Source organism: Phocoena sinus, chromosome 20 (genome assembly GCF_008692025.1).
Source record: "Phocoena sinus isolate mPhoSin1 chromosome 20, mPhoSin1.pri, whole genome shotgun sequence".
Lineage (NCBI taxonomy): Eukaryota > Metazoa > Chordata > Mammalia > Artiodactyla > Phocoenidae > Phocoena > Phocoena sinus.
The window spans coordinates 5798538-5822531 of record NC_045782.1 but is presented as its reverse complement, the minus strand read 5'-3'; the positions used below and the strand labels follow the sequence as shown (position 1 = coordinate 5822531).

The 23994-nt window shown below is 45.6% G+C and overlaps 1 protein-coding gene across 3 annotated transcripts in view; it reads left to right on the top strand.

Moving 5' to 3' along the window:
* The window catches only part of SHISA6 (shisa family member 6), a 242814-nt gene extending 219188 nt beyond the window's left edge, over positions 1-23626 (top strand). For 2 of the 3 annotated variants that reach the window (XM_032617168.1, XM_032617167.1), the window contains 2 exons: positions 21263-21415; positions 23076-23626. In XM_032617168.1, coding sequence (XP_032473059.1) covers positions 21263-21415; positions 23076-23626 — 704 coding nt within the window. Of the gene's footprint in view, positions 1-17456; positions 17514-21262; positions 21416-23075 lie in introns of all 3 variants that reach the window. The other variant, XM_032617166.1, reaches the window with a different exon arrangement.
* The last annotated feature ends 368 nt before the right edge of the window (positions 23627-23994 follow it).

Sequence of the window (23994 nt, the reverse complement as noted above, 5' to 3'; positions counted from 1 at the left end):
TCCTCACATTTTATTTAGAGCCCCAAACAGAGACCTCCTCAGGGATCTAAGACTGTGGGTAGGGACAGTGGCTTGGGTTGTGGTCGTCATCAAAGTTGAGCTCTGCCTGTTAGCCCGTCTGCCTGAGACAAGTGCTGAAGCCAACAACAAGCAGGAACAAGTCCTCCAAGGAAGAGATGTAATGGAGTATTTATTACCAGCTCTCTTTACATCTTCTGCCTGGCCCTTTGCTCATTAAAGACCATACATCATAGAGACCTCAATCTGGAAGTAACCTCGGGTTGATTCAGCTCCCATTACCTCCCACTTGCATTTCTGCAGTCTTAGTCCCTTGGCTACAACAAATTACCATTGACTGAGTGGCTTATAAACAACAGAGATTTATTTCTCACAGTTCCGGAGGCTGGGAGTCTGAGATCAGGGTGCCAGCATAGTCAGGTTCTGGGGAGAGCCCTCTTCTGGGTTGAAGCCTGCCAACTTCCTTTTGTGCCCTCATCTGGCTGAAAAAGGGCTGGAGAGCTCTGTGGGGTCGCTTCAACAAGGACACTAATCCCATTCATGAGGGCCCCACCCTCATGACCTAATTACCTTTCAAAGGCCCTGCCTCTAAACACCATCACACTGGGGGTTAGGATTTCAACACGTGCATTTTGAGGGGATGCAAACATTCAGTCCATAACACCTACAAACTAATTTCCCTTCCCCATTTTAGTCCTTCCCATTTATCAATCCTTAGGAAATAGGCCTTTGTTATATCACCCTCCTGTTTGGGGACCATCAGGATAAAGTCAGTCTTCAACCTGCCATTAAAAACTTCCATAACCTAGCTTCATCCTACCTACCTTTATTGCTACCTTCCCCACACACACCCTCTAGCTAATCCTAACCCTCTCTCCTGCAAGCTCCACCCTCACTCTTTATTCTTGGCTTTCCTTTGCAGGAAAGAAGTGCCTTCCTCTGGTTTCCCATCCCCCAGTCAAAAATCAAGTCTCTTTTGTAGGCTCACTCAAGATTTACCTTCTTTATGAAGGCTTCCCTCTACAAAAATTTTCAAAATATTTTTTGTACCCTCCACAATTATATATTCATGTATTTGTTATTTCATTCAAAAATATTTCTTGAACACCTGTTGTGTGCAAGTAGGATTGTGTCAGATCCACCCTCCTATCTCCCCAAGTGCCCAGCATAACGGACTTATTTATTCATCCAGTAGATGCTTATTGAGTGAAAGCACTATGTTAAACAACTTGGGAAATACAAAGATGAATCCTCTATCACTCCCCATCAAGGCACTTACAATGTGATAGAAGAGACAAGGTATGCACCCATGTGATTATAACATGAAGTAGAAAGTGGCAAGTGCCCCCAAGAAATTATAAACCACAAGGGAGTTCCCAGTGAGATCACCTGAAGCTGAAAGACTGGAGAAGGCTGCAGTGGAAGAAGTGGTCTTTTTGCTGGCCTTGAAGGATGGATAAGAAGTGAGCCAGTAGCCAAGGGGGTAGAGACGTTCCAGGAATGCAGGAAATCATTCTTTTGCATGTAGATGGAACTCCATGGAGAGGCCAGCAAGATGCTATATGCCGGGACTATTCTAAGAAGGTCGTGGGCAGGGAAGCAGGCCTGGAAGGGCAGGGGACCTCCAGCATGCTCGCTACTCCAGATCCTATTATCAGTGCTCTGCACGTCGGTCCCCAAAAGGAGAGCACTCACTGCCTGAACTCCTGGCCACCTATGTCCTTAGCAGTCTGGCCACCTTCTGCTAAGCTGAGTGCACTGATTGGATGATGGTTTTTAGGTGAAGGAACAGAAGGGCTGCAACGAGAAGCCAGAAGATTGTCATCAATGGAGAAGTGCAAGGACGATGATGCAAGCCCATTGCTCTGGGCTGAGTTGGGGACCGCTTCATAGAGCTGTGCGGGGTGGGTGTAAGAACGGGTCCTGTAGGTTAGAAATTATATGAGACGTTCTCCAAGTATCAGCCACTTATTACCAGTTTGCAAAGAAGAGACCCTGGATCCCCCTAGAAACTCTGTCCAGCTCTGCAGTTGATGCTACAGATGAGTCTCTATATGCACATTCTAGCCAGATAGCAGCACCGTGTAGAGTTCAAGAGCACTGTGTTTGGATTCTGTAGATGTGAGTTTGAATCTGGGTTCAGCCACTTACATTCTGTGTGACCTTGGGCAACTCAGTGCCATTGATGAAATGTGAATGACCTGATGGAATTACTGTGAGGTTTCAATGACATGATACTTGTCAATTACTTAGCACAGTAAGTGCCTGACACGACAAATAGTGTCAGGAACTGATAGGAAAAAAGATGATTGTCTTTGCCCAATACAGTAAGACTCCATTTATACTGGCAGTTATAACAATGCATCTGGTTTCTTGGTCCAGGCATGAGGCTTAGAAGGTCCTCCAGTTGGTATTGTCACGTAAAGAACAGATGTGCAGGTTAACGATGGACCCAGATAACAAAAAAATTGCACTTCTTAAAGGGAAATACAGTACTATGTCAGGTACGCTCACAGCTCATAAGAGTTACAGGATAGCTGCAGACCCTCTGGTGGCCGACTTTTATTCGGGATATTTCAGGGTTTCCCCACCGACTACATGCCCTCTAAATATTAATCATCCCTCTGTTCTAGTTCCTTCAACTGGAGTTGCTTTTTGCAATATTGAGCTACTTTGTGTCACCCAGTAGATGTGCTGGGTGCCTAGATCCAGCTCAGGAAATTGTAGGATGGGACGCCTGTGGGTGGGGGTGAGAAGAATCTGGAATTTGCCATCGAGTCTCACAATAATCACACTTCTGAGGGATTATCACATGCCTTAAACCCCCTGAGGGAGCCCACCTGACGGGCCAGTTTGGCCCAGTGTCAGAGGCCAATACCATCCCACTCTCTCCCAAAGCCACAGCATCACGTACCTGGGACTCGTCCCCGCTCCCCGCTCCAGGTAATCCCAGGGCATTCCAAGGCTGACTTTCCATGGGTATGATTTAAATAGCTCTCAGGAATATGCTCAAGTCAGTATTACCCGGTGGATGACTAGTCCCCTGGAGTCGAGGGGACGGTAAATACTCCTGTGGTGATGACAAGAGCCGCGAGCAGAGCAAACGCTGCTCAGGTGCCTCCAGGCCCAGATGAGCCGAAGCTCTCCTGGAGAAGCAGATCCCAGCGGGTGGCAAGCAGCTCTCCCAGGGAACCCTAAGTTTGTCTTTTTAAGTGAATCTGGCGGAAGACACATTGTTTTCCTCTGTGGGACTGACAACCCATGTGAGGCCGTTTTCTTCAGGTAGCATTGAAAATGACAATCCTTGCCAGAAGTGGGGAAGCAGAGCAGGCCCACTAGGGAGGGGCTGACATGAAGCCAGACTCTCAGGGGTGGGACCCCGGGGACCTGTTGTCAAAGCCTCTGAAGAGGAGACCAAGGCAGAGGAGAGAGAATGGCCGGAAGCACAGAGATGGGTGACCTCACAGTGTCATTGGCAACCAACCAGTCATCTTGGGAGGAATCCCACCTTCCGACACCATGACTCACAGGCCTGCCTCTCTGCATCGACCTTTTCAAGCCCCGAAGATGAAAGGCATTGTGCTGGCATGCATTAGAATGGCAATCAATCCTCAAGAAGAAGTGTGAAATGTGGGTTGGATTTGAGGTGGGGAAGGAGGGGGGCCTTATACCTCCACACACACTCATACTCAGACACATGTGAAATATTACAACCCACACACTTGGCTACAGGCCCAGAAAAATCTGCCACTCTGAGCTGAAGAAGAGGGAGGGAACGAGTAGAGAAAAAGGAGGATGGGCAATTGAATGTCATTGCCATGGCCTCTTGCCCATCCTCCACTGCCTCAAGAGTTGATTCATTGACTCATTCATTCATCAACAAATTGTACAAGTGCCCCGAGGGGCCCAGCCCAGGGAGGATGGTGTTAAGGTAAACACAGAAGAAGTACAATCATTCTCCACCTCCAGCAATGTTCAATGTATTCATAGCTGGGGAGAAGTGCCCTGCATGCCGAAGTATTTAATCACCTTGGAAAGAGTGAGTGAATGAGACAAAGACGTAAAAAAGCAAAATGATATACAGGTAGGCACCAAAAGCAAATGGGGGCAGACATAAAGGCTCCAGTTATCAGAAGGGCAGGGAACATCACTGTGCATTGGAGGACCTGAGGATGACTTCGTGGAGATGAAACTGGAGTATTATCACCAAAAACTGGAAGGGTTTGGAGGAAGAGAGGAGGGAAGGAGTGGTTTAGGTGGAAGATGTTTTTGAGCAAAGCACTGAGGTGGTGATGGGGGTTGGGAACAGCGGAGGGAAAACCAGTCGTTAGAAGTCACTGTTGTGTTGAGGGAGATGAAATAGGCCTAAATCATACGAAAATGCGTGACATCTGCCACATTTCTCAAAGTGTGGCCCAGATTCCAGCTGCAGATGTATCACCCTGGACGCTTTCAAAAATACTAATTCCTGGGCTTCCCCAGTGGCACAGTAGTTGAGAGTCCGTCTGCTGATGCAGGGGACACGGGTTCGTGCCCCGGTCCGGGAGGATCCCACATGCTGCGGAGTGGCTGGGCCCGTGAGCCATGGCCGCTGAGCCTGCGCGTCCGGAGGCTGTGCTCCGCAACAGGAGAGGCCACAACAGTGAGAGGCCGGCGTACCGCAAAACAAACAAACAAACAAAAAAAAAACTAATTCCTGGGGCCTGTCTAGGGTCACCTAACACATAATTCATGGGATGGGGGAAGGTCTCAATTTTTTTAAATGAATTCCTCAGGTCATTCTTAGGTATAGTAGTTCAAAAGTCTTTGGTGTTAGGCATCTAAGCTTTAACCTATTGGTAGTTTGTAATACTTACAGGCTAAAGGCCAGGGTGAAATTGGTGTTTAAGAAAGACTATTCTATACTACTCAGCCATAAAAAAGAAGAAAATTTTGCCATTTGCAGCAATATGGATGGACTCGGAGGGCATTATGCTATGTGACATAAGTCAGACAGAGAAAGATAAATACTGTATGATATCACTTATACGTGGAACCTAAAAAATACAACAAACTAGTGAAGATAACATAAAAGAAGCAGACTCACAGATATAGAGAACAAGCTAGTTTTCTTTGCTCCACAGAGAAAACTAGCCACTTCCCTTAGCAGTTAAACCAGGTTACCAGTGGGGAGGTGGGGAGGGGCAAGATAGGGGTGAGGGAGTGGGGGGTACAAACTATTGGGTGTAAGATAGACTCAAGGCTGCATTGCACAACACGGGGGATATGGCCAATATGTTGTAATAACTGTAAATGGAAAGTAACCTTTAAAAATTGTGTAAAAGTAATTCTTTAAAGAAGACTATTCTAGCAGGAGTGCACAAGGTAGACCCAAAGGGGCAAAGACTAGAGGCAGGGAGGAAATTCAGAGGCTATCATAGCAATTCCAGTGTGTGCTGTGAGACCAGAGACTTGAGAATCTATAACCAATATGCAGACTACCTCTTTGTTTTGTACTCTCAGGAACCCATTAATCGCATCATTGTTGATGTCTTTAGGTATTATTTGTTCCCTGTAACCTTCCTCTGACTCACTCAACGGAAACTGCTTTTGCTACATCTATCACTGAATTCACACCAGGAATGTCCACCACCAACCAAATCACTCTTTCTCTTTCACCCTCTCCCCCTTCCAACCATGCACATAAGCAAACACACAGACACAGAACTGCATGCACACACATGTAAGCACACAGTTTATTTGCTCCACAGAGAAAACTAGCCACTTCCCTTAGCAGTTAAACCAGACACCAATATGAGGAAACTCACTGCCGGATCCAACAATGTCCTCAGCTGCAGAGGCCGGGGGGTGGGGGGCTGCAGAATCTTCCAATTCTAAGAGACCTGCTTACCACGGATGGTCTACACAGATGCTCTAGGTGTGTGGGCCCCACCTTACTTCTCTGCTTCCTTCAAGCAGCCTTGGAGCTCCGATGGAGATTGTTTTGTCACTTTATAGTCTTGTCAGCATATCGATCCATGAATCCTGAGTGCTAATTAATTATGTTATCCAGCTCAATCCATCAGGAGGCTGATGGCCCTGACTGGGCACTGTGCCAAGGCCCAGGACTCCCTGAAGGAAAGGGGTAGGGGAGAGTGGGAATTGAGGGAGTGGAGATGTGATCCACTGATTAGTCCGAGGAGAGACCAAATCCAACACACTGTATGCACATCACGGTAGAGAGGAGCTCCAGGGGAATTCCTGGAATTGTTAGCCTCCCTACTCTTTGTAGGGCACAGATTCTGCTTTTGACTCTCCCACATCAATACCTAGCTGCTGGGCTTCCCTGGTGGCGCAGTGGTTAAGAATCCACCTGCCAATGCAGGGGACACGGGTTTGAGCCCTGGTCTGGGAAGATCCCACATGCCGCGGAGCAACTAGGCCCGTGCGCCACAACTACTGAGCCCACGTCCCCCAACTACTGAAGCCCGCGCACCTACAGCCCATGCTCCGCAACAAGAGAAGCCACGGCCATGAGAAGCCTGTGCACCACAACAAAGAGTAGCCCCTTCTCGCTGCAACTAGAAAAAGCTCGCACACAGCAACAGCGAAGACCGAACGCAGCCAAAACCAAACAAACAAACAAAAAAAACCTAGCTGCTCACTCACCCCAAAACTCCATTACCTAGAACACCATCTGCCCAAACCCGCATAGACCATCTTCGGGATGTAGTAGAGTAGCATTTGTCAGGAAGAGTTAGCATGTCTGCGTTGGATGGTTTTTCCATTTGATCCTCCGTATTGACTCCCCACCCGACTCAGTCTCCTAGGTGCTGACCTTAATGGACTGCTTCGTTGGAATAGTTTGTTCTATGGATATTAGTTGGGTTTGGTAAACAGCGAATCCTGGCAAGAGATCAAAGGGATAGAGGAGAGTGAAGTTGGGAGACTTATTTCCTAGGCTACCTCCTGGTACATTCGTGGGGGACTGGCTTTGTCCCTCATCTAAAGGTCAGGGGGCCCTGTCTACACAGCTCTCTCCCACGTTGGGCTGCAGAAGCCACTCCCTTCCTTTACCAGTCAGGGCAGGTTTGAATGAAGCCCCCAACTCTTACTAGTCCCAGGGTACTGTTCTACCCTTTATGGATTTCCTAAATCCTGCTCACACCTTTGAAAATAGTTCCTTTATTAGAGTCCCCTTAAAATACCCAATTGGATGTATATCTGTTTCCTGTCTGCACCCGGACCGTTAGGTTTTAAAAAATGGTCAAATAACTAATTAAATGGGTTATTCATGGCTAGACTTCTTGGAGCTTTTAACATGCATGGTGAATATCCACGAGGAAGGATAAGATCCAACACTTATTTGACCCAGTGCCACCCCCCATTCTCCCTCCACCCTCAGAATTCAAAGCATTTCAGGGAAGCCAGGTGTACGCTACAGCCACATGCAGCTAGCAAAGAGGGGAAGAGCCACCAGAAAATGCACGGTTCTTTGGAACCCCTGCTGGAGAACACAAGGGAGTCTTTGTAAATAGCACACAAGCTCTGGCCCATGATGCACCATGAAAGAATACGAGTAAGACCTAGTCCTTTTTCTGCCACCAACTCTGTGATCTTGGGCAGGTCACTTCACTTCTTAGGGCCTCTTTTCTCACCTTTAAGATGAGATACTGAGCTTGATCCGTTGATTTTAAACTTGCAAACACTGGAACTGCCTCTCCAAATGAAATCTTACGTAGAAGCCCAATACAGAAGACAGATGGAAACCAAGCTGCTCTGCGTGAGGCCAGGGTCGGGGCAACAAGTGTAAAACATCACCCTCCAGACTCTATCTCTTATACAGTAGCCCTTGAGGCAATTCCAAGGAACCTTCAAGACTGCATGGAGCCAGTCTTAGAAACACTGTTCTAGAGGGACCCACAAGTACCTGCTTTGATGTGAGCCCCAGGTGGTCTTCACATGGAATCAGTGTTGCCCCTCGCAACCAAGAAGAGATAGAGGGGACCATTGAGCCCCCACTTACAGCAAAGCCAGCAAAAAGCCTCATGTGGAATTTTCTCTTTATTTCTGAAAATATGTCAGGTTTTAGCAAGAAGTAATTCCCTTTATCTCAGGGTAGAGGAATTTTGGAACCTATTATGCCCTCCTACGAAGTGTCTTCAATACCAAATTACTTTTCCCAGCCAATATTCTAACTATTAAAATGTGTGAATGAGTCTGGACACAGAACTCATTCTCTCTGGATACAAAATGCTCAGCCTAAAATGTATTGGGGATTTTGCTGATACCAAAAGGCTTGAAAACACCTTTGAGCCACCTTGAGTCTAAGGACCCAGCCAGAGCTCCCCTTTCTTCCCTGCCTCCCCCCCAACATCTCTTTGGCTGAGCACCAAGGTCTCCAGGCTGCGAGGGAGACTCCACCAGCCTGGTGGAGAAACAGGAGCAAGGGTGTGATCAGGGAAAGTATCCTAAAACCTGGAGGAGGTAAGCCAAAGCCCAGTGAGAAGGTGAGCAAATCCTCTCCCCATCAAACAGCTGCTAAACTGGACAAAATTGATACAAACAGCCATTTCAGTGCTCTAAAAATTGATCAAAAAGTACCCAACCATCTGAGAAGTGTTTGTGTGTGAAAAACTGCTGAACTTCAGGTAGGAATAGAGAGAGTTTATGACATTCTTGCCTAGGACTTCTCCCAGCCTCCCCACAGATCAGTCATCACAGAGGTTCTGCCAGGATGGGGCAGGCTATGAGTACTGGCAACTGTGCTACTGTTAGGTCAGGAGGGACCCACTCGATTTGGAGTGTTGGGTGACACCCTTGCCCTCTCACCACATTAGAGGAGCATCAATACGATTAATGGCTGACTTCTCATCTGAAGCCATGGAGGCCAGAGACAGTTGGAAATACCTATTTGAAGTGATAAGAGAAAAACTGTCAGCCGAGAATTCTATATCCAGCAAGATTAACCTTCCAAAGCAAAGGTGAAATAAAGACGTCCTCAGATAAACAAAGACTGAGAAAATTCTCTGATAGCAGACCTGACTTATAAGAAATACTAAAGAAACTTCATGGGCTGAAAGGAAATGGGCACCGGGCAGTAATGCAAATTCACAGGAAGAAATGTAAAACACCAGAAACAATACATATGTGGTTAATGTGAGAGACTCAGCACACATATTTTTCTCATGTCTTAACTTTTTGAAAAGACTTAAAATTTTGTAAATAATTTTAATACTGTAGTATTGGGTATACATATACATAGGTAGATAGAAAGATAGATAGATAGATAATATATATGACAATTATAGTACAATAGGGGAGGGCTCATTGGAGCAACACTGGCAAAAGTTTCCATGTTCTACTGGAAATAAGTTAGTTCTAAAGAATGTAATGAGTGAAGATGCATATTGTAATCCCTAGAGCAATCACTAAGAAAATAACTTTTATTTATATTTATTTATTTTTAAAAATTTGTTTATTTTATTTATTATTTATTTTTGGCGTGTGTTGGGTCTTCGTTGCTGCGTGTGGGCTTTCTCTAGTTGTGGTGAGCGGGGTCTACTCTTCATTGCGGTGTGCATGCTTCTCATTGTGGTGGCTTCTCTTGTTGCAGAGCACAGGCCCTAGGGCGTGTGGGCTTCAGTAGTTGTGGCTTGCGGGCTCCAGAGCGCAGGCTCAGTAGTTGTGCGGGCTTAGTGGCTCCATGGCGTGTGGGATCCTCCTGGACCAGGGCTCAAACCCGTGTCCCCTGCATTGGTAGGCAGATTCTTAACCATTGTTGCACCAGGGAAGCCCCAAGAAAATAACTTTTAGATATAATAAAAATGTCAAAGGGGGCTTCCCTGGTGGCACAGTGGTTGAGAGTCCGCCTGCCGATGCAGGGGACATGGGTTCGTGCCCTGGTCCGGGAGGATCCCACATGTCGCGGAGCGGCTGGGCCCGTGAGCCATGGCCGCTCAGCCTGTGCCTCCGGAGCCTGTGCTCCACAATGGGAGAGGCCACAACAGTGAGAGGCCCACGTACCGCAAAAAAAAAAAAAGTCAAAGGAATTCAAATGGTACAATAGAGACATATCATGCTCATGGGATGAAAGAATCAATGGAGTAAACATGACAATTTTCCCCAAATAATATACAGATTTAACAGAATTCCTATCAACATCTTCTCAAGATTTTTTAAGATACAGGCAATATTCTAAATTTATGTGGAAAGGGGAAAAAAACACCTAGAATAGCTAAAATAACTTTTAAAAGGAAAAATAAAGTGGGAGCGATCAGTCTACACAATTTCAAGAAATATCATGTACCCACAATGATCAAGACTGTCTGGTATTGGCAGAGGCATAGACATGTAGATCAATGGAACAGAATAGAAAACCCAGAAATAGACCCACAGAAATATGTTTGACTGACTTTTTGACAAATGTGCAAAAGCAATTAAGTAGAGGAAAGAGAGCCTTTTTAAAAGGCTCTAAAGCAACTGAACATCAGATCTGCAGGCAAAGAACAACAATAAAAAACCCACAACCTAAGTCTCATGCCTTATACAGAAATTAACTCCAAATGGATCATGGACTTAAATGTAAACATAAAACTATAACACATGTCGAAAGAAAGGAGAAAATCTTTGGGACCTAGGGCCAGGAAATGAGTTTTTAGACTTGACAGCAAAAGCACAATCCATAAAGGAAAAAAAAAAAAACCTGGGAAATTAGACTTCATCAGAACTTAAAGTTTTGTTCTGCAAAATACCACGTTAAAAGGATGACAAGATAGGCTTCAGCCTGGGAGAAAACATTTACAAATCATGTATCCTACAAATAACTATTATCTGGCAGATAAAAAGAATTCTCAAAAATTAACAGGAAAAATGTAAACAATCTGATTAGAAAGTAAGCAAAAGTAATCAAGAGACATTTCACTGAAGAAGATAAACAGATGAAAATTAAGCCCATGAAAACACGTTTAACAACGTCAGCCATTAGGGAAATGCAAACAAAAGCTACAAAGAATATCACTCCATAGCTATCAAGGCTAAAAGTGGCTAAAATAAAAAATATTGACAACACCAAATGCTGGCAAGGATGTGGAGAAACTGGATCACTCATTCATTGCTGGTGGGAATGTAAAATGCTACAGCCACTCTGGTAAACAGTTGGGCAGATTCTTTAAAAATAAATAAATAAATAAACATGTAGCTACTAAACGATCCAGCAACTGTACTCCTAAGCATTTATCCCAGATGAGGGAAGACTTATCTGGACACAAAAAAGTTCGCATGAATGTTTATAGCAGCTCTATTCATAATATCATAAAACTGAAAACAACCCAGATGTCCTTCAACAGATGAATAGTTCAACTGTGGTATATCCACACCACAGAATATTTGCCACTCTGAAATAAAATGGAATGAACTATTGCTGCATTCCTGGATGATTCTGCAGAGAATTATGCTTGATGAAAAAAATCCAGTCTCAAAATTATATACTGTATGAGTTCATTCATATAACACTCTTGAAATGACAAAATTATAGAAATGATGGATAGGTTAATGGTGACCAGGGGTCAGTAAGGGGGTGGATGGAGAAAGGAAGTGGGTGTGGCTGTAAAAAGGCAACATGAGGAATCATTTCCGCCTCCTGATGGAAATGTTCCATACCTTGACTGTATCGATGTCAATATTCTGGTTTTGATATAGTCCTATAGTTTTGCAAAATGTTACTACTGGGGAAACTGGCTAAAGGATACACAAGACATCTGTATTGTTTCTTACAGTTGCATGTGAATCTACAATGATCTCAAATTTAAAATTTTAATTTTAGAAAACAGTACAATAAAAGCAACACTTATTTTGCTCACACATCTCTGATTTGGGCAGGATTCAGTGGGTATAGCTCGTCTCTGATCCACTTGTGTTAGCTTGGACATCTACAAGGCTGGGGGTTGGAATCATCTGAAGTCTTTCTCACTCATACATCTGTTGACAGTTGATGCAGTCAAAGGCAGTTGACACTGGCTGTTGATGGATACCTGAGCTGGAGCTGTCAGCCCTTATAGGCAGCCTTTGCACATGGCCTGGACTTGCTTACAGTATGGTGGCTGGGATCCAAGACTGAGTGTGTCAAAAGAGAAAGAGCTGTGGAAGGCATGCAGTGTTACTTCTGCTGCACGATGCTCTTTGAGGCAGTCAGGAAGGCCCTCCCGTTTCATGGAGAAGAGACCATATCTCATGGGGGAGTGGGAAGGTTTTGGGAGAGCGTGTGGGACTAGAAATATAACTGTCACCATTTTTTGTAAAATATGATGTGCCATAGTCTCTAAAGACTGACTTTCTCTCTTCCAAATCTACAAGACTGGCCATAGCTACCTAGTTTACATGTCATAGGTCCAGCCATGCAGAGAGACCAAATCTCTCTCTTTTAATGGTTCCTAATTTCTAGAGAAGGAGCTCCAATTGGCCCATAGGTAAATTTTCGTAAAATTGTACACTCTTGTCAAGAGATAAGCATAAAACAACATGACACAGAAAGGTTACATACAAAAGGATAGGCAAAGTTTATCAGGAGAAGGCAAACAAAGAGAGAGCTGGGTTGGCAATATAAATATCAGATCAAGCCGACTTAAAGGCAAAAAAAAAGGCCTGAAATAGGACAGAAAGTGTTATTTAATGTTGAAAAAGGGTACAAGCCACGAAGAATACATAAGCACCATGAGCTTTTTTTGTGCTGAACAATGTAACTATGAAATACGTAAAACCAATTCTATAACGAATACAAAGAGAAAGTGACAGGAACCCAACAGTGGTGGGAGAGCTGGAGACACCTCCCTCAGTCTTTGACAGATTAAGTAGGCAAAGAATGAGTTAGGATAGAGAGGAACTGAATAATATATTTCATGTATCTGATTTAATAGATATATGTCAACTTATACGCTATGAGAAGAAAATAATACCTTTTCTCTAATAACTCATGAACCATTCACAAAAAGTTGATCATATATTGGCCCCAAAAGAAAACCTCAATAAATTCCTCAAAGCAGAAATTGTACAGGCCCTGTTTTCTGACCGCAATACGATAAAATGGCAAAAGTTCAAACCGACAAACCCAAACACTTTGAAAGTTAACAACGCTCTTCTACAGAAGTCTTGGGTCAGAGAGAAAATTAAGGCTGTAATTACAGATCATTTAGGACTTAACAGCAATAAGAACATTGCATATTGATGCTCATGGGATTGTGCCAGAGACAAATTCAGAGCTAAAGACCCGATATTGTGGACAGAAAAGAGTAAAAATAAATTAGAAAAGTAAAACAAACCGAACCAAAGAAAATTAGGAGGCAGGAATTAACAAATCTGAAAGCATAAAATCATGATTTGAAGAGGAAAAAAAAACCCTGATGTGTAAAGAGGCAGTTGTTTGAAAAAGAAGACTAACGGGAATAAATTGCTAATCCAGAAAATACTAACACAAGACTGAGAAAAGGAATATAATTTCCTATATAGAGGCTTTTTGAGGGTATGTTACAGTTTTAAGCTAATAAAGTTTCAAATGTTTAATGGATTTAAGAAAAATAGAAATTACACACTGAAGGTAGAATTAGAAAATGTGGATGAATCAATATGCAGGGAAAATGTTGCCAAGTATGACAGGCAGGATACATAAGGATGTGGGCTCTAGTGCCAGCCTGCCTGGATTTGTATCCCAGCTTCACCTGTTGGGCAAATTATTCAACCTCTCCAAATCTCAGTTTCCTTAATGCCAAATTGGTGATGCTAACAGCATCCGTCTCCCGAAGTTGTTGTACAGTCAGTGAAATAACAAGCCAACCCCCTACCGCCCTGCAAACCGAAGGACTCCCCAAAAGATACCAGGCATTTTTATTATTGCCTTCCTTCAGACTTTCAAAGAACAGATCTTTCATTGCTCTATTAATAGTTTCAAGGCATACAGAAGGATGAACACTATGCCCTTGATTCTACAAAATCATTATCTTGATACAAAAACCTGCCGTGTTAGCACCAACAATGCAGATTTTCTTTATGAATACATAGGAATTAAATAAGATATATGCAAATGGGATCCAGTGTTGTAATGAAAGAATAAGACATAAAAATCAAGTAAGGTATTTCCTACGGATAGATGAATAGTTCAATATGAGGAAATCCATTAACCCACCTCATCACATCAGGCAATCGGCTGTGTGCTCACCAAGAAATGCTGCTTTCAGTTATTTGCTTAAAGAAATAAGACATGGACAAAGAGCTGTGTTCAAGGTTGTTTGGTGTACATTTCTTGAACTTTTAAACAATCCAAATACACATTAATACACATTAATAGGTTAATAGGGGAATGTATATATATATATATATACACAATGGACTATTCTATAGAAAAGACTATTGTGAAATCATATAAAAGACTATTTCAAAACATGAAAGTATATTCAAGACATATTGTCTATTAAGTATACAGGAAACAGATTAAAAGCAGTATATGCTTATTTACATATGTGGAAACTACACCTTTATCTGTGTGTGTGTATGTACATACAGGTATGAACATTTAGGTTGTTTCTTTTGCTACTATAAAAATGCTACAATGAATAACCTTATGCATTTGTTATTTCATACATGTGTGAGGATCAAATCACCATATTTTTCTCCATTTTGAGCATTGTACTCTGATTCTCACTTGTGCAAAGTGAAAAATGCAAATGGTTATTCATTGCAATATTAAGTGTGAGTGTGTGTGTGTATGTAAACATACACATAGTAATGTATAGGGGGAGGGAAACAAAAGAAAATATAACAAAATGCCACAATGGTTATTTTAAGATGGCTTAATTTTTCACCTCTATACTTTAAGTTTTTTTCCTCAATGCCAGTATATGAAAAAAATAAAATGTTAGCAAAATATTTGAAGTAAGTTTCAAACAAAAGGAAAAGCCCTGCACTTGTAAACAAAATATCTAAGTTCAAGACATTTATCCTGTTTGTAAACTCAGCTGTCAACAAAATTATAAGAATTACTTCAAATAAGATATTTAAGGAGTTTTTTGCAGTGTCTGGAAATCGGTAGGTCAATAATATAAATTCAAATGAAAATCATTGCAAAGACTAGTTTAAAAAATGTATGTGAGGGACTTCCCTGGTGGCGCAGTGGTTAAAAATCTGCCTGCCAATGCAAAGGACACAGGTTCGAGCCCTGGTCCAGGAAGATCCCACATGCTGTGGAGCAACTAAGCCTGTGCACCACAACTACTGAGCCTGTGCTCTAGAGCCCGTGAGCCACAACTACTGAGCCCATGTGCCACAACGACTGAAGCCCACATGCCTAGAGCCCGTGATCTGCAACAAGAGAAGCCACCACAATGAGAAGCCCACACACTGCAACAAAGAGTAGCTCCCACTTGCCGCAACTATAGAAAGCCCACGCGCAGCAATGAAGACCCAACACAGTCAAAAAATAAGATTAAATAAATAAGAAAGTGTTTAGTACAGAGCCTGGGCCATAGCTGGTTACCAGGGATTATTAAATGAACCTGAATCATCTCCCTTTCCTGGTGACACCTAGATTCTGAAAAGGAAGATTAGAAGTATTTCTAACTGCCACCATTTAACTTGGGTTCTCTCATTTCTTACAACTGTTTATTTGATGCTGCCATATTGTTTAAAAACAAACAAAAAATAACAATAACAACAAAGAACAATGACACTGGTTTTCTCTTTGCCTCTGGAGGACAAGCCGAACAAATCTATCCTTTATCTCCCTTCCTGGATTCTCTCTTCTTGCTTAAATCCAGATCCAGGGTAGAACTGATTCAGCATTTGGCAAATAGTTTTTCCCTGGATATAACTTAATATTCTGTTTTGGGAAGGGAGAATATCTTCATGTGAGAAATGCTGGCTTACCGCCCAAACCTATACCCCACTGGATAGAGTCCATGACTACTTAAAGACCCTGGTCTGAACCAAAGGAATGATATAAATGATTCCATTGGTATGGGAAATTTTGTCTGGTAGGAGCACACAGGATGATTTGTCTTGGAAATGGCCAGAGACTAGAACTAAGAGAAATGTGAACAAAAAAATACATTGTGGGCCTGGATTTAGGATATGGTCATAGGAAGAGGATTTGGGGATTCACTGGATGGATACGGAGGATGAAGGGAGGGAAATGGTGAATGAGGACTGAAGTTTCGCTTTCCAAGCCCATGGAGCGTCAGTACCATGGACAGCGCTTGAGCATTGGGAGAATAAAATGATGAGCTCACTTTGGGACGTGATGGTTTGGGCTAAGAGCAGGAATTTCACAGGGATGGCCATAAGCAGTTTAAAATCTAACCCTGCAGACCAGATGGACCTCAAGCTAGAGGTGTAGACTTGAGACCTATCAATTTGGGCAAGAAGGTGGAGCCTAAGTCTTCATGAAGACACCTGAGCCTTATGGAGCACTAGTATTTAGAGAATAAAACAGAAAAAGGGATCTAGTGAAGGAGCTTAAGAATGAGTAGCCAGAAGGTATAATGCCAAAGGTAGGAAAGATGGTTTCATCCAGGAAATGGAAGCAGACCTAGACCTAAGAGGATGGCAGAGCTGTGACCCACGGTTTAAAACTAAAGCTCAGACCTCATGCCTCCTCTTTCCCTTGCTTTAGTTGAAATTAGATGCATGCACCAACAAAACCCAAAAATACAATGTCAAATTGAAGCCATAATACAATGTTGAATTGTGCTTTAGTGGTAAGCCAAACGATTCAGTTTTAGAAGCCCTCAGAATACCTTGAACTCCTGGCTTTAGCAACTATGGCTCTATTAATTTTGTGGCTTGTTCAATCAATGTGGACTTTTGCATTATTAATTAAAACCAATGCTTTTGAAATATCAGGCTGTGTTACTTATAGGCAGGGCAGAGCCTAGAACCCAGGACTCTGGATCCCAGGCAGTGGGCAGTTCACGTCAGCTTGCCACATCTCAGGATGCACCCAGATACCTGTGTATAAAGACCTGGGACAAATCGAAGTCCCATAAAGTGTAAGCACTTTAAGTTACGGCATCCTCTTCCTGGCTAGCCATACCTGAACACCCTCCTCCCCAAAAAAGGATCTATTTCCCCTGCCCAGTTCTCTATCTCACATATGTGTACTTGCCAAATGTCCCCTAGTCTCCATCCTTCTCCTCCTCCACCCCAACAAAGCCTCTATTGCTGGTCAGCCAGATCCACAGATGTGGGTGGGTCATCATGGTGACAGAGGAAGCCCTAATGCAGAAGGAGAGAGACAAAAACAGCAGAGGAAGGACCCTGCCCCATTTCTAGGGTAGCCAAAGGTCTGAGCTTTTAAGAAGTGCTTCCTTTGACTCAGAGAAGCATAGTAGAAGTCAAGAGAGGTGCTTCTGTGTTGGAGAGACCACGGAATTCCTGAACTCTTCTTTAAAAAAATTTTTTTCTGTGATTTTCAGGTGATCATCAGTATAACCATCCGATTTTAAGCAGCGCTACCCAGACCCCTACACATGGTGAGAGATGATTGAGAGTGTTCTGCGTTCCATCCTCATTCCAAGTGGCTCCATCCTAACTACTGATGCCTATTATGGCATCAAACATGGTCACTGGCTCATTGAAGCTAAGGTGCAAGGAGCCAGGTACCCGCCCTCCTCCAGGGCCACAATGCCTCACTCTCACTTTTAGACAATTGTCCCCCTAGTGTCTGTCTCCGATATCAGAGCAATCTTCTGCCATGAAAGGGAAAGAGTAAGCCCCTTTCTTAACGCATTTCACTTGCAATCTTGATCACTTCTTGCAGCCATCAGTTCCATGTGTCCACAGCAAGGAGTGAACACTCTCCTTTGCCCAAGGCTACTTGTGGTACCATTTAGTAATGACATGAGATGTGAAAAATTCTATTGATGCTCCCCAAACTAATTAAGATTTAATGAAACTCAAAATCCAACTGGATGACCTGAGCTTTAGCTTCCCAGCAGCGGAAGAACCTGAAAGTTGCAGAGCACAGGCATGGCAACAAATTGCCAAAGGGTTACAAACCCATGTTTCCCTCTTAGGTTTCAACGTCCTCCCGCCAGATCACAACTTACCATTTGGAACTGCAGTGAACAACTATTTTTTGGTACATGCTCAAAACTTGATAGAACGTGACAGCCACGTAAATTGTGAGCTATCATTATTCTTCTGTCTTTGCTATGAAATAATGAAAACACCATTAAATTTTAGTGAGAGAGAAACTCAAAACAAAGATAAATTCTGCAGCTCACCTGGCAGAGAGACCTACCCCTCTTATCTGCTCTATTTCTGCATTATAATTTGGAGAACAAAAGTGGACTATTTTGATGTCCCCCTCCAGTGCTCAGCTCCTAGTGGAAATATATGATGAAAGCAACAGTTTAATAAGGTGTTTCAGGTTTCAGGCCTAGGAGAAATTAGAACTGGAAGAAATCAGAGAGATCAGGTAAAAGAAGCTGGTATCAGTGGTGATGTGGACAGTGGGGAGAGAAAGAAGGGTTCAGATATGAAAGAAATTGTAGAAAGAATTGGGAAAACTTAGTTACTAACTGAATATGGCTGATGAGAGTCAATTATGAGTACAATGCAAAGCCACGATCAATGAGAAGAATGGAGGGTCTTATTAACACAATCTAAGGAATCAGGAAAGCAACCAGTGTACTGAGGATGGAGCTGTTGATGGTGAGCCTGGATCTGGACATCGAGAGCCAGATATGACTGTAGGATTTGCAAGAAAAACCACTCAACAGGCAGTTAGAAATGCAGACATGAAGTCTGGAGGGAGATGACAGCTGAAGATGTTTTGGAGTTATGCTTTGGAAGCGGTAACAGAAGCCTTGGGAGTAGGGACAATCTGTGCAAGAAGGCTGAAAGAGAAAAGCAGAAGGCAGGAGCAGAAAGCCTGGGGGATGCCCATTGATGATGAAGCAGCAGCAGGGAGAGGAGCCAGAAAAGGCAAACGAGGATGCTCTGCTAGCTCAGTATCATTCTGAAAGAGTAACTATGAGCTGGTTTTCCCCGGAGGAAGCCAACAAAAGTACAGCCCCTGAATATAAAAGGAGGAACCATTCTTCCCTCCTCTTCTTCCTGTCTTCTTTTTCTACCTGGTGCAAGGAGATGTGGGTAGATGAGACCCGATCCCTGTCCTTGAACAGCTCACAGCCTAGTGGAAGCAGGGTTTTCTCTGCATTCCTCCCTTAGATGTTACACTTTTCCCAGGAGCTGGCAGAGCAGCTCTCAAGAGAAGAGGCAGCCTGTGTCTATTTGATTAGCAAATGAGTATTAATTAGATCCTTATTTTGGGCCAAGCACTATGAAGGCATCAGAAAAATTGGAAAGCAAGACTTCTGCTATCAAGGAGATTGCAATCTTTGGAGATCAGCAAGACCAGCTTAAGTCAAATGATTAGAGACCACATAGACACTAAACTGGGTGGTATTGACCAGAAGAGCAATAGGGGCTTTAAAGATGTGATGTTGTCATAGTGAAGAGTCTTGGGGGAAGGGAGAATTTGCATAGAGGAAGAATAAGGAAGGGCATAGCAATAGGAGAGAGAGCATGAACAAGGGGGCAGGGGCGATCATGGTGGAGGGAAAAAGCAAGGAAGGTCTGGCTTTGGCTCAGTGGAAGGTTTTGGAGAACAGTGAGGGGTAAGAGCATCCAGAAATGTTGCATTTGGAAGTGGGTGAGCTGAGTGATGCGCTCAGTGGGAGTATGATGCCAACAGGCAGAGGGAAGTTCGTTCTTCTCCAGCATGGCCAAAAGTGAAGAAACCAGAGCTAAGGGGCTGTGGCTATTACCCAGCTCTGGGTAGCAGTGCTCCCGGCTTCCTACCCACTCCACTTCCTGGTATCTGTCCCGATCTGTGTCAGGGAGGCTCTTTCAGTACAGCATGTTCTGATCACTCAGGGATGTAGAGCATCCCCCACCCCCTCACATATGTACTGAGCTGGCACGAACACCAGCTCATTGGCTGGGCTCCCCTGGCTCCATCCCCAGTGTTGAGCGTACCAGTGAAGGCAGGAAGGGATACAGAAGCCAGGAGTTCCCTGTACTGAGGTTGCCCTTGGATCAAGCCTAGGAGTCCTCTTTGTCCCACGGTTCACAGCACCCTCTTTGCCAAGAGGCATAGGGAGACACAGACCACTGATACATTTGTCCAAAGTTAGAGCCTGCCCTTTCTTGGATGTCCCAAACCAAGAGGATGGAGGGATGATGCAAGAGCCACCCAGCTGCCTCATTTCTGGGAATAGTACCACTGTTTCCCCAGCAATACCTGTTAACTTCTTGCCGTGCTTCAAGTCAGTCAAGCACCAAGGCATGCTTGTCTTCCTGCCTTGGATCTCTATTCCTTTTTGTACCCCATCTTCATGGCCACTCAGCACCCATACCTGCATCTCCTCTTCCCCTGACTCCTGTGTTATTCCTAATCTGGCCCCCAGAGCCCAGCCCAACTCATTCACCTCATTAGTCATTCACCTCACTTCTCTTTGTTCTTCCCTTCCATGTCTTCCCCACTTCTTTTCTCCAGGTCTGGCACTGAACAACTCTCCCTTCTCTCTCTTAGACTTTGTAATCTCAAGGGATGGAGGGAGAAAAACAGAATGATGTACTAGGCATTTTGCCCACGTTCTTTCCTCCAGCAGCTTAGAGATGGCTAAGGGGGCTTCAGAGAAAGGAGCAGGAACAAGAGGAAATGGCTTTGTAGCTCACAGCGGCTTGTCAGTTGCAGGGCTTGGAGAAGCCAAAGGTGGAAGAGGTGGTGTGAGAGGTGAAATTACCTCGCACACAGTGTGGGTTGTAGTCTCGGTGGAGCTGGGTCCTGGACGCAGTCCTATGGGTATGCAGACAAGATGGGTCACTCTACCTCCTTCAAACTCAGATATTTTCTGAGCCTGAGAGCTAGTATGCCTAATGCTATTGGGGAAAGGATAGAACCTTCACACCAAAATAGATGATTTTATGACACCCCTCACCCAGCTCCATCAGGCTCACGTTTTCATCAGACAGCCCAGTGATATACCGGCAGAAAGAGTTTGCCATTCAAGGAAGGGTAACCTGCCATCATGGCCTGTTGGCAACTGAAGCTGAGCACGGAGGGAGGCTGAGTCACCAGCATCACCTGTGTCCTAGCACATGGGGCCAGGAAAGCAGGACGGGGATGAGAGGTGGAACCTGAATGCTTCCTTCCTGCCTGCCCCCCAACCTTTGTCCCCACTAACGCCATGACCCCTGCCTTCTTTTGCAGAGAAGCCTCGGATGAACAACATCCTGACATCGGCCACCGAGCCCTATGACCTCTCCTTCTCCCGCTCCTTCCAGAACTTGGCCCACCTGCCCCCATCCTACGAGTCCGCAGTGAAGACCCATCCCAGCAAGTACTCATCCCTGAAGAGGCTAAGTAAGTGGGGTTTTCCTGGGGCTGGGGTCTGCCTCTGGGGCCTCCACAACATCTTCCTGTGTCTCACTCTCTTGCTGTGCACCTGAGGGCATGGGAGTGGGGTGTCCCAAGAACAAAGAGCAAGGTGTAGCACAGTAGAAGAGAACAGACAAGTCCCTTGTTTTTGTTCTTTAGAGCGTGAGTCCATCTTCTCCCTCAGTAGAATGCAGGCCATGGGGTCCTCAGAGCCACATTCCCACGGGAAGCAGTGCTTCAACGCATGTACCAGGCTAACTACAAGAGAAAGCCTTTCCCCAGCCTCACCCCACACCTGCCTTCTTCAAACCCTGGGCCTGCCTTGCTCTCTATCTGTCTTGGAGTAAAGGCTCTCAATGCCAGAGCTTTCTCTGAGACTCTCCCAGATACTGGCTGTGGAAGGGCCCATAAACCAGCTCCCTCCCTAACCCCGTTAACACTGTCTTGGGAACCTGAGACTCCCCACTCCACGCACAGACCCCATTTCATGAGTTGAGCCCAGTACATCCCATGGTCCCAGCTCTGCCATTTGAGTCTGGGGAGCTCTAGGGATTGATGGGTTTCAGATGTTACAAAGTCAAGAAGGTATATGGCAGGAGAGGTCTTCTCTTCCGGTTTTCCAACCCCTGGACCTTCTGCCTCCATTTCCCAAAGAGTCTATTTCGATGACCACCCAGCTACAGGGCCGAGCCTGTGCTTGACAGTACAGGGTAACCTATCGTGATAGAAGTTCAGCCCATGAGTCCATATCAGCCAACGCCAAGGTGGAACAGTGAGTTTCTATGGCTAAAAATGGGAATCCCACATTCTGCAGAGATCTGGAAGACTGTCTGTAGGAAGCCTCATTCCTGAAATGTGGGGCAAAGAAGGCTTGTGCGTGTCCTGGGTGAGTTCAAGGGTGAGCCTGGGGGGCCTCGTGGACAGAGAGATGGGCGGAGCATCTGAACGAGGTGCACACATGGGATTGTCCGGGCCTGCTCGTGCTGTGGGCACAGGCGAAGCACGCGTAGATTTGATTCTGTGCTTGTGTGGAGGCTGGATGCCCATGTGTTGGCTTCCTAGGCATAGGCTGTTACTCCAGAGAAGGTGTTACTATGTTTCTAAGTTACCAGTAAGCATTTTCACAAGCGCCTCCTGGATGGAGCATTCTGCTTTATTCTAGCAGGAGTCTTGTTCTGCAGCCCAACTTCCTTGGAGAGAGCTTCTGAGCCTTATCAGAAAGCTGTCGGCTGCTCCTTGGGTGTTTCAGCAAGACCCAGGGAGCTGTTCTGTTTCGGGACCATGGCGTGGCAGGAGCAGTACTGGAGCAGGAGTTCAGGGTCATCGGCTTGCCATCTATTTGGCCATGAACTCCCTGGAGACCTCGAGGGAGTCCATTAACCCCGGATACTCAAGGTGGTCCAGGGACGAGGGGCACCAGAATTGCCTGGGAGCTCCTTAGAGATGTGGACTCTCAGACCCACCCCAGAGCTAGGTCAGAATCAGACTCTACATTGAACAAGACCCCTGGGGTCTGGAGAAGCACAGCCTCTACCTGTGTGGGCTGCAGGATCCTAGTTGGATCCTAGCTGCACTGTCACAGTGTTGCCCCAGCTCACTCCTCTCTCTCTCTCTTTCTTTCTCGAACTCTCTCTCTCCCCTACAGCTGACAAGGAGGCAGACGAGTATTACATGAGAAGGCGGCACCTGCCCGACCTGGCCGCCCGTGGCACCCTCCCCCTCAACGTCATCCAGATGTCCCAACAGAAGCCGCTGCCGCGAGAGCGGCTCCGCCGGCCCCTCCGGGCCATGTCTCAGGACAGGGTCCTGTCCCTGGAGCGGGGCCTGCCGGATGAGTTCGGCATGCCCTATGACCGCATCCTGTCGGAAGAGCAGCTGCTCTCCACGGAGCGCCTGCACTCCCAGGACCCGCTGCTGTCCCCAGAGCGGACGGCCTTCCCCGAGCAGTCCCTGTCACGGGCCATCTCGCACACGGATGTCTTTGTGTCCACGCCCGTACTGGACCGCTACCGCATGACCAAGATGCACTCCCATCCCAGTGCGTCCAGTAACTCCTGCGCCACCCTGGGCCACAGCCAGACGGCAGCCAAGCGCCAGGCCTTTGCCTCACGCAGACACAACACCGTGGAACAGCTGCACTACATCCCAGGCCACCACACCTGCTACACAGCCAGCAAGACAGAAGTGACCGTGTGACCGGCAGGGCAGGCAGGCCAGGGGTCGAGAGGGGCCTGGAGCAGAGCTTCCAGCTCTGGATGGCTCCCTTCCCTCGACCCCTCTGTAGGAGCTGGGGGTGCACCGCCTTTGCCCGGAAAGCCATACTCCTGGGACACGGCTGGTGGTCTGGCACAGCGCTCGGACCTGGGATCTAGAGCGATCACCCTCACTCTTCCAGAAGAATCAAAGGGGAGGGAAGAGCGGGGCTAGGCCCCAGTCTCGCCGCCCCCCCCGCCGACTGTCACCAACTCCCTTTCAGTCCCACATCCCCTCTCCCCATCCTGGGGGCTCAGAGACCCTGGCCTGACCCTGGCCCGAAGCTGCCTGGGTTTGAATTGGCCAGTGGG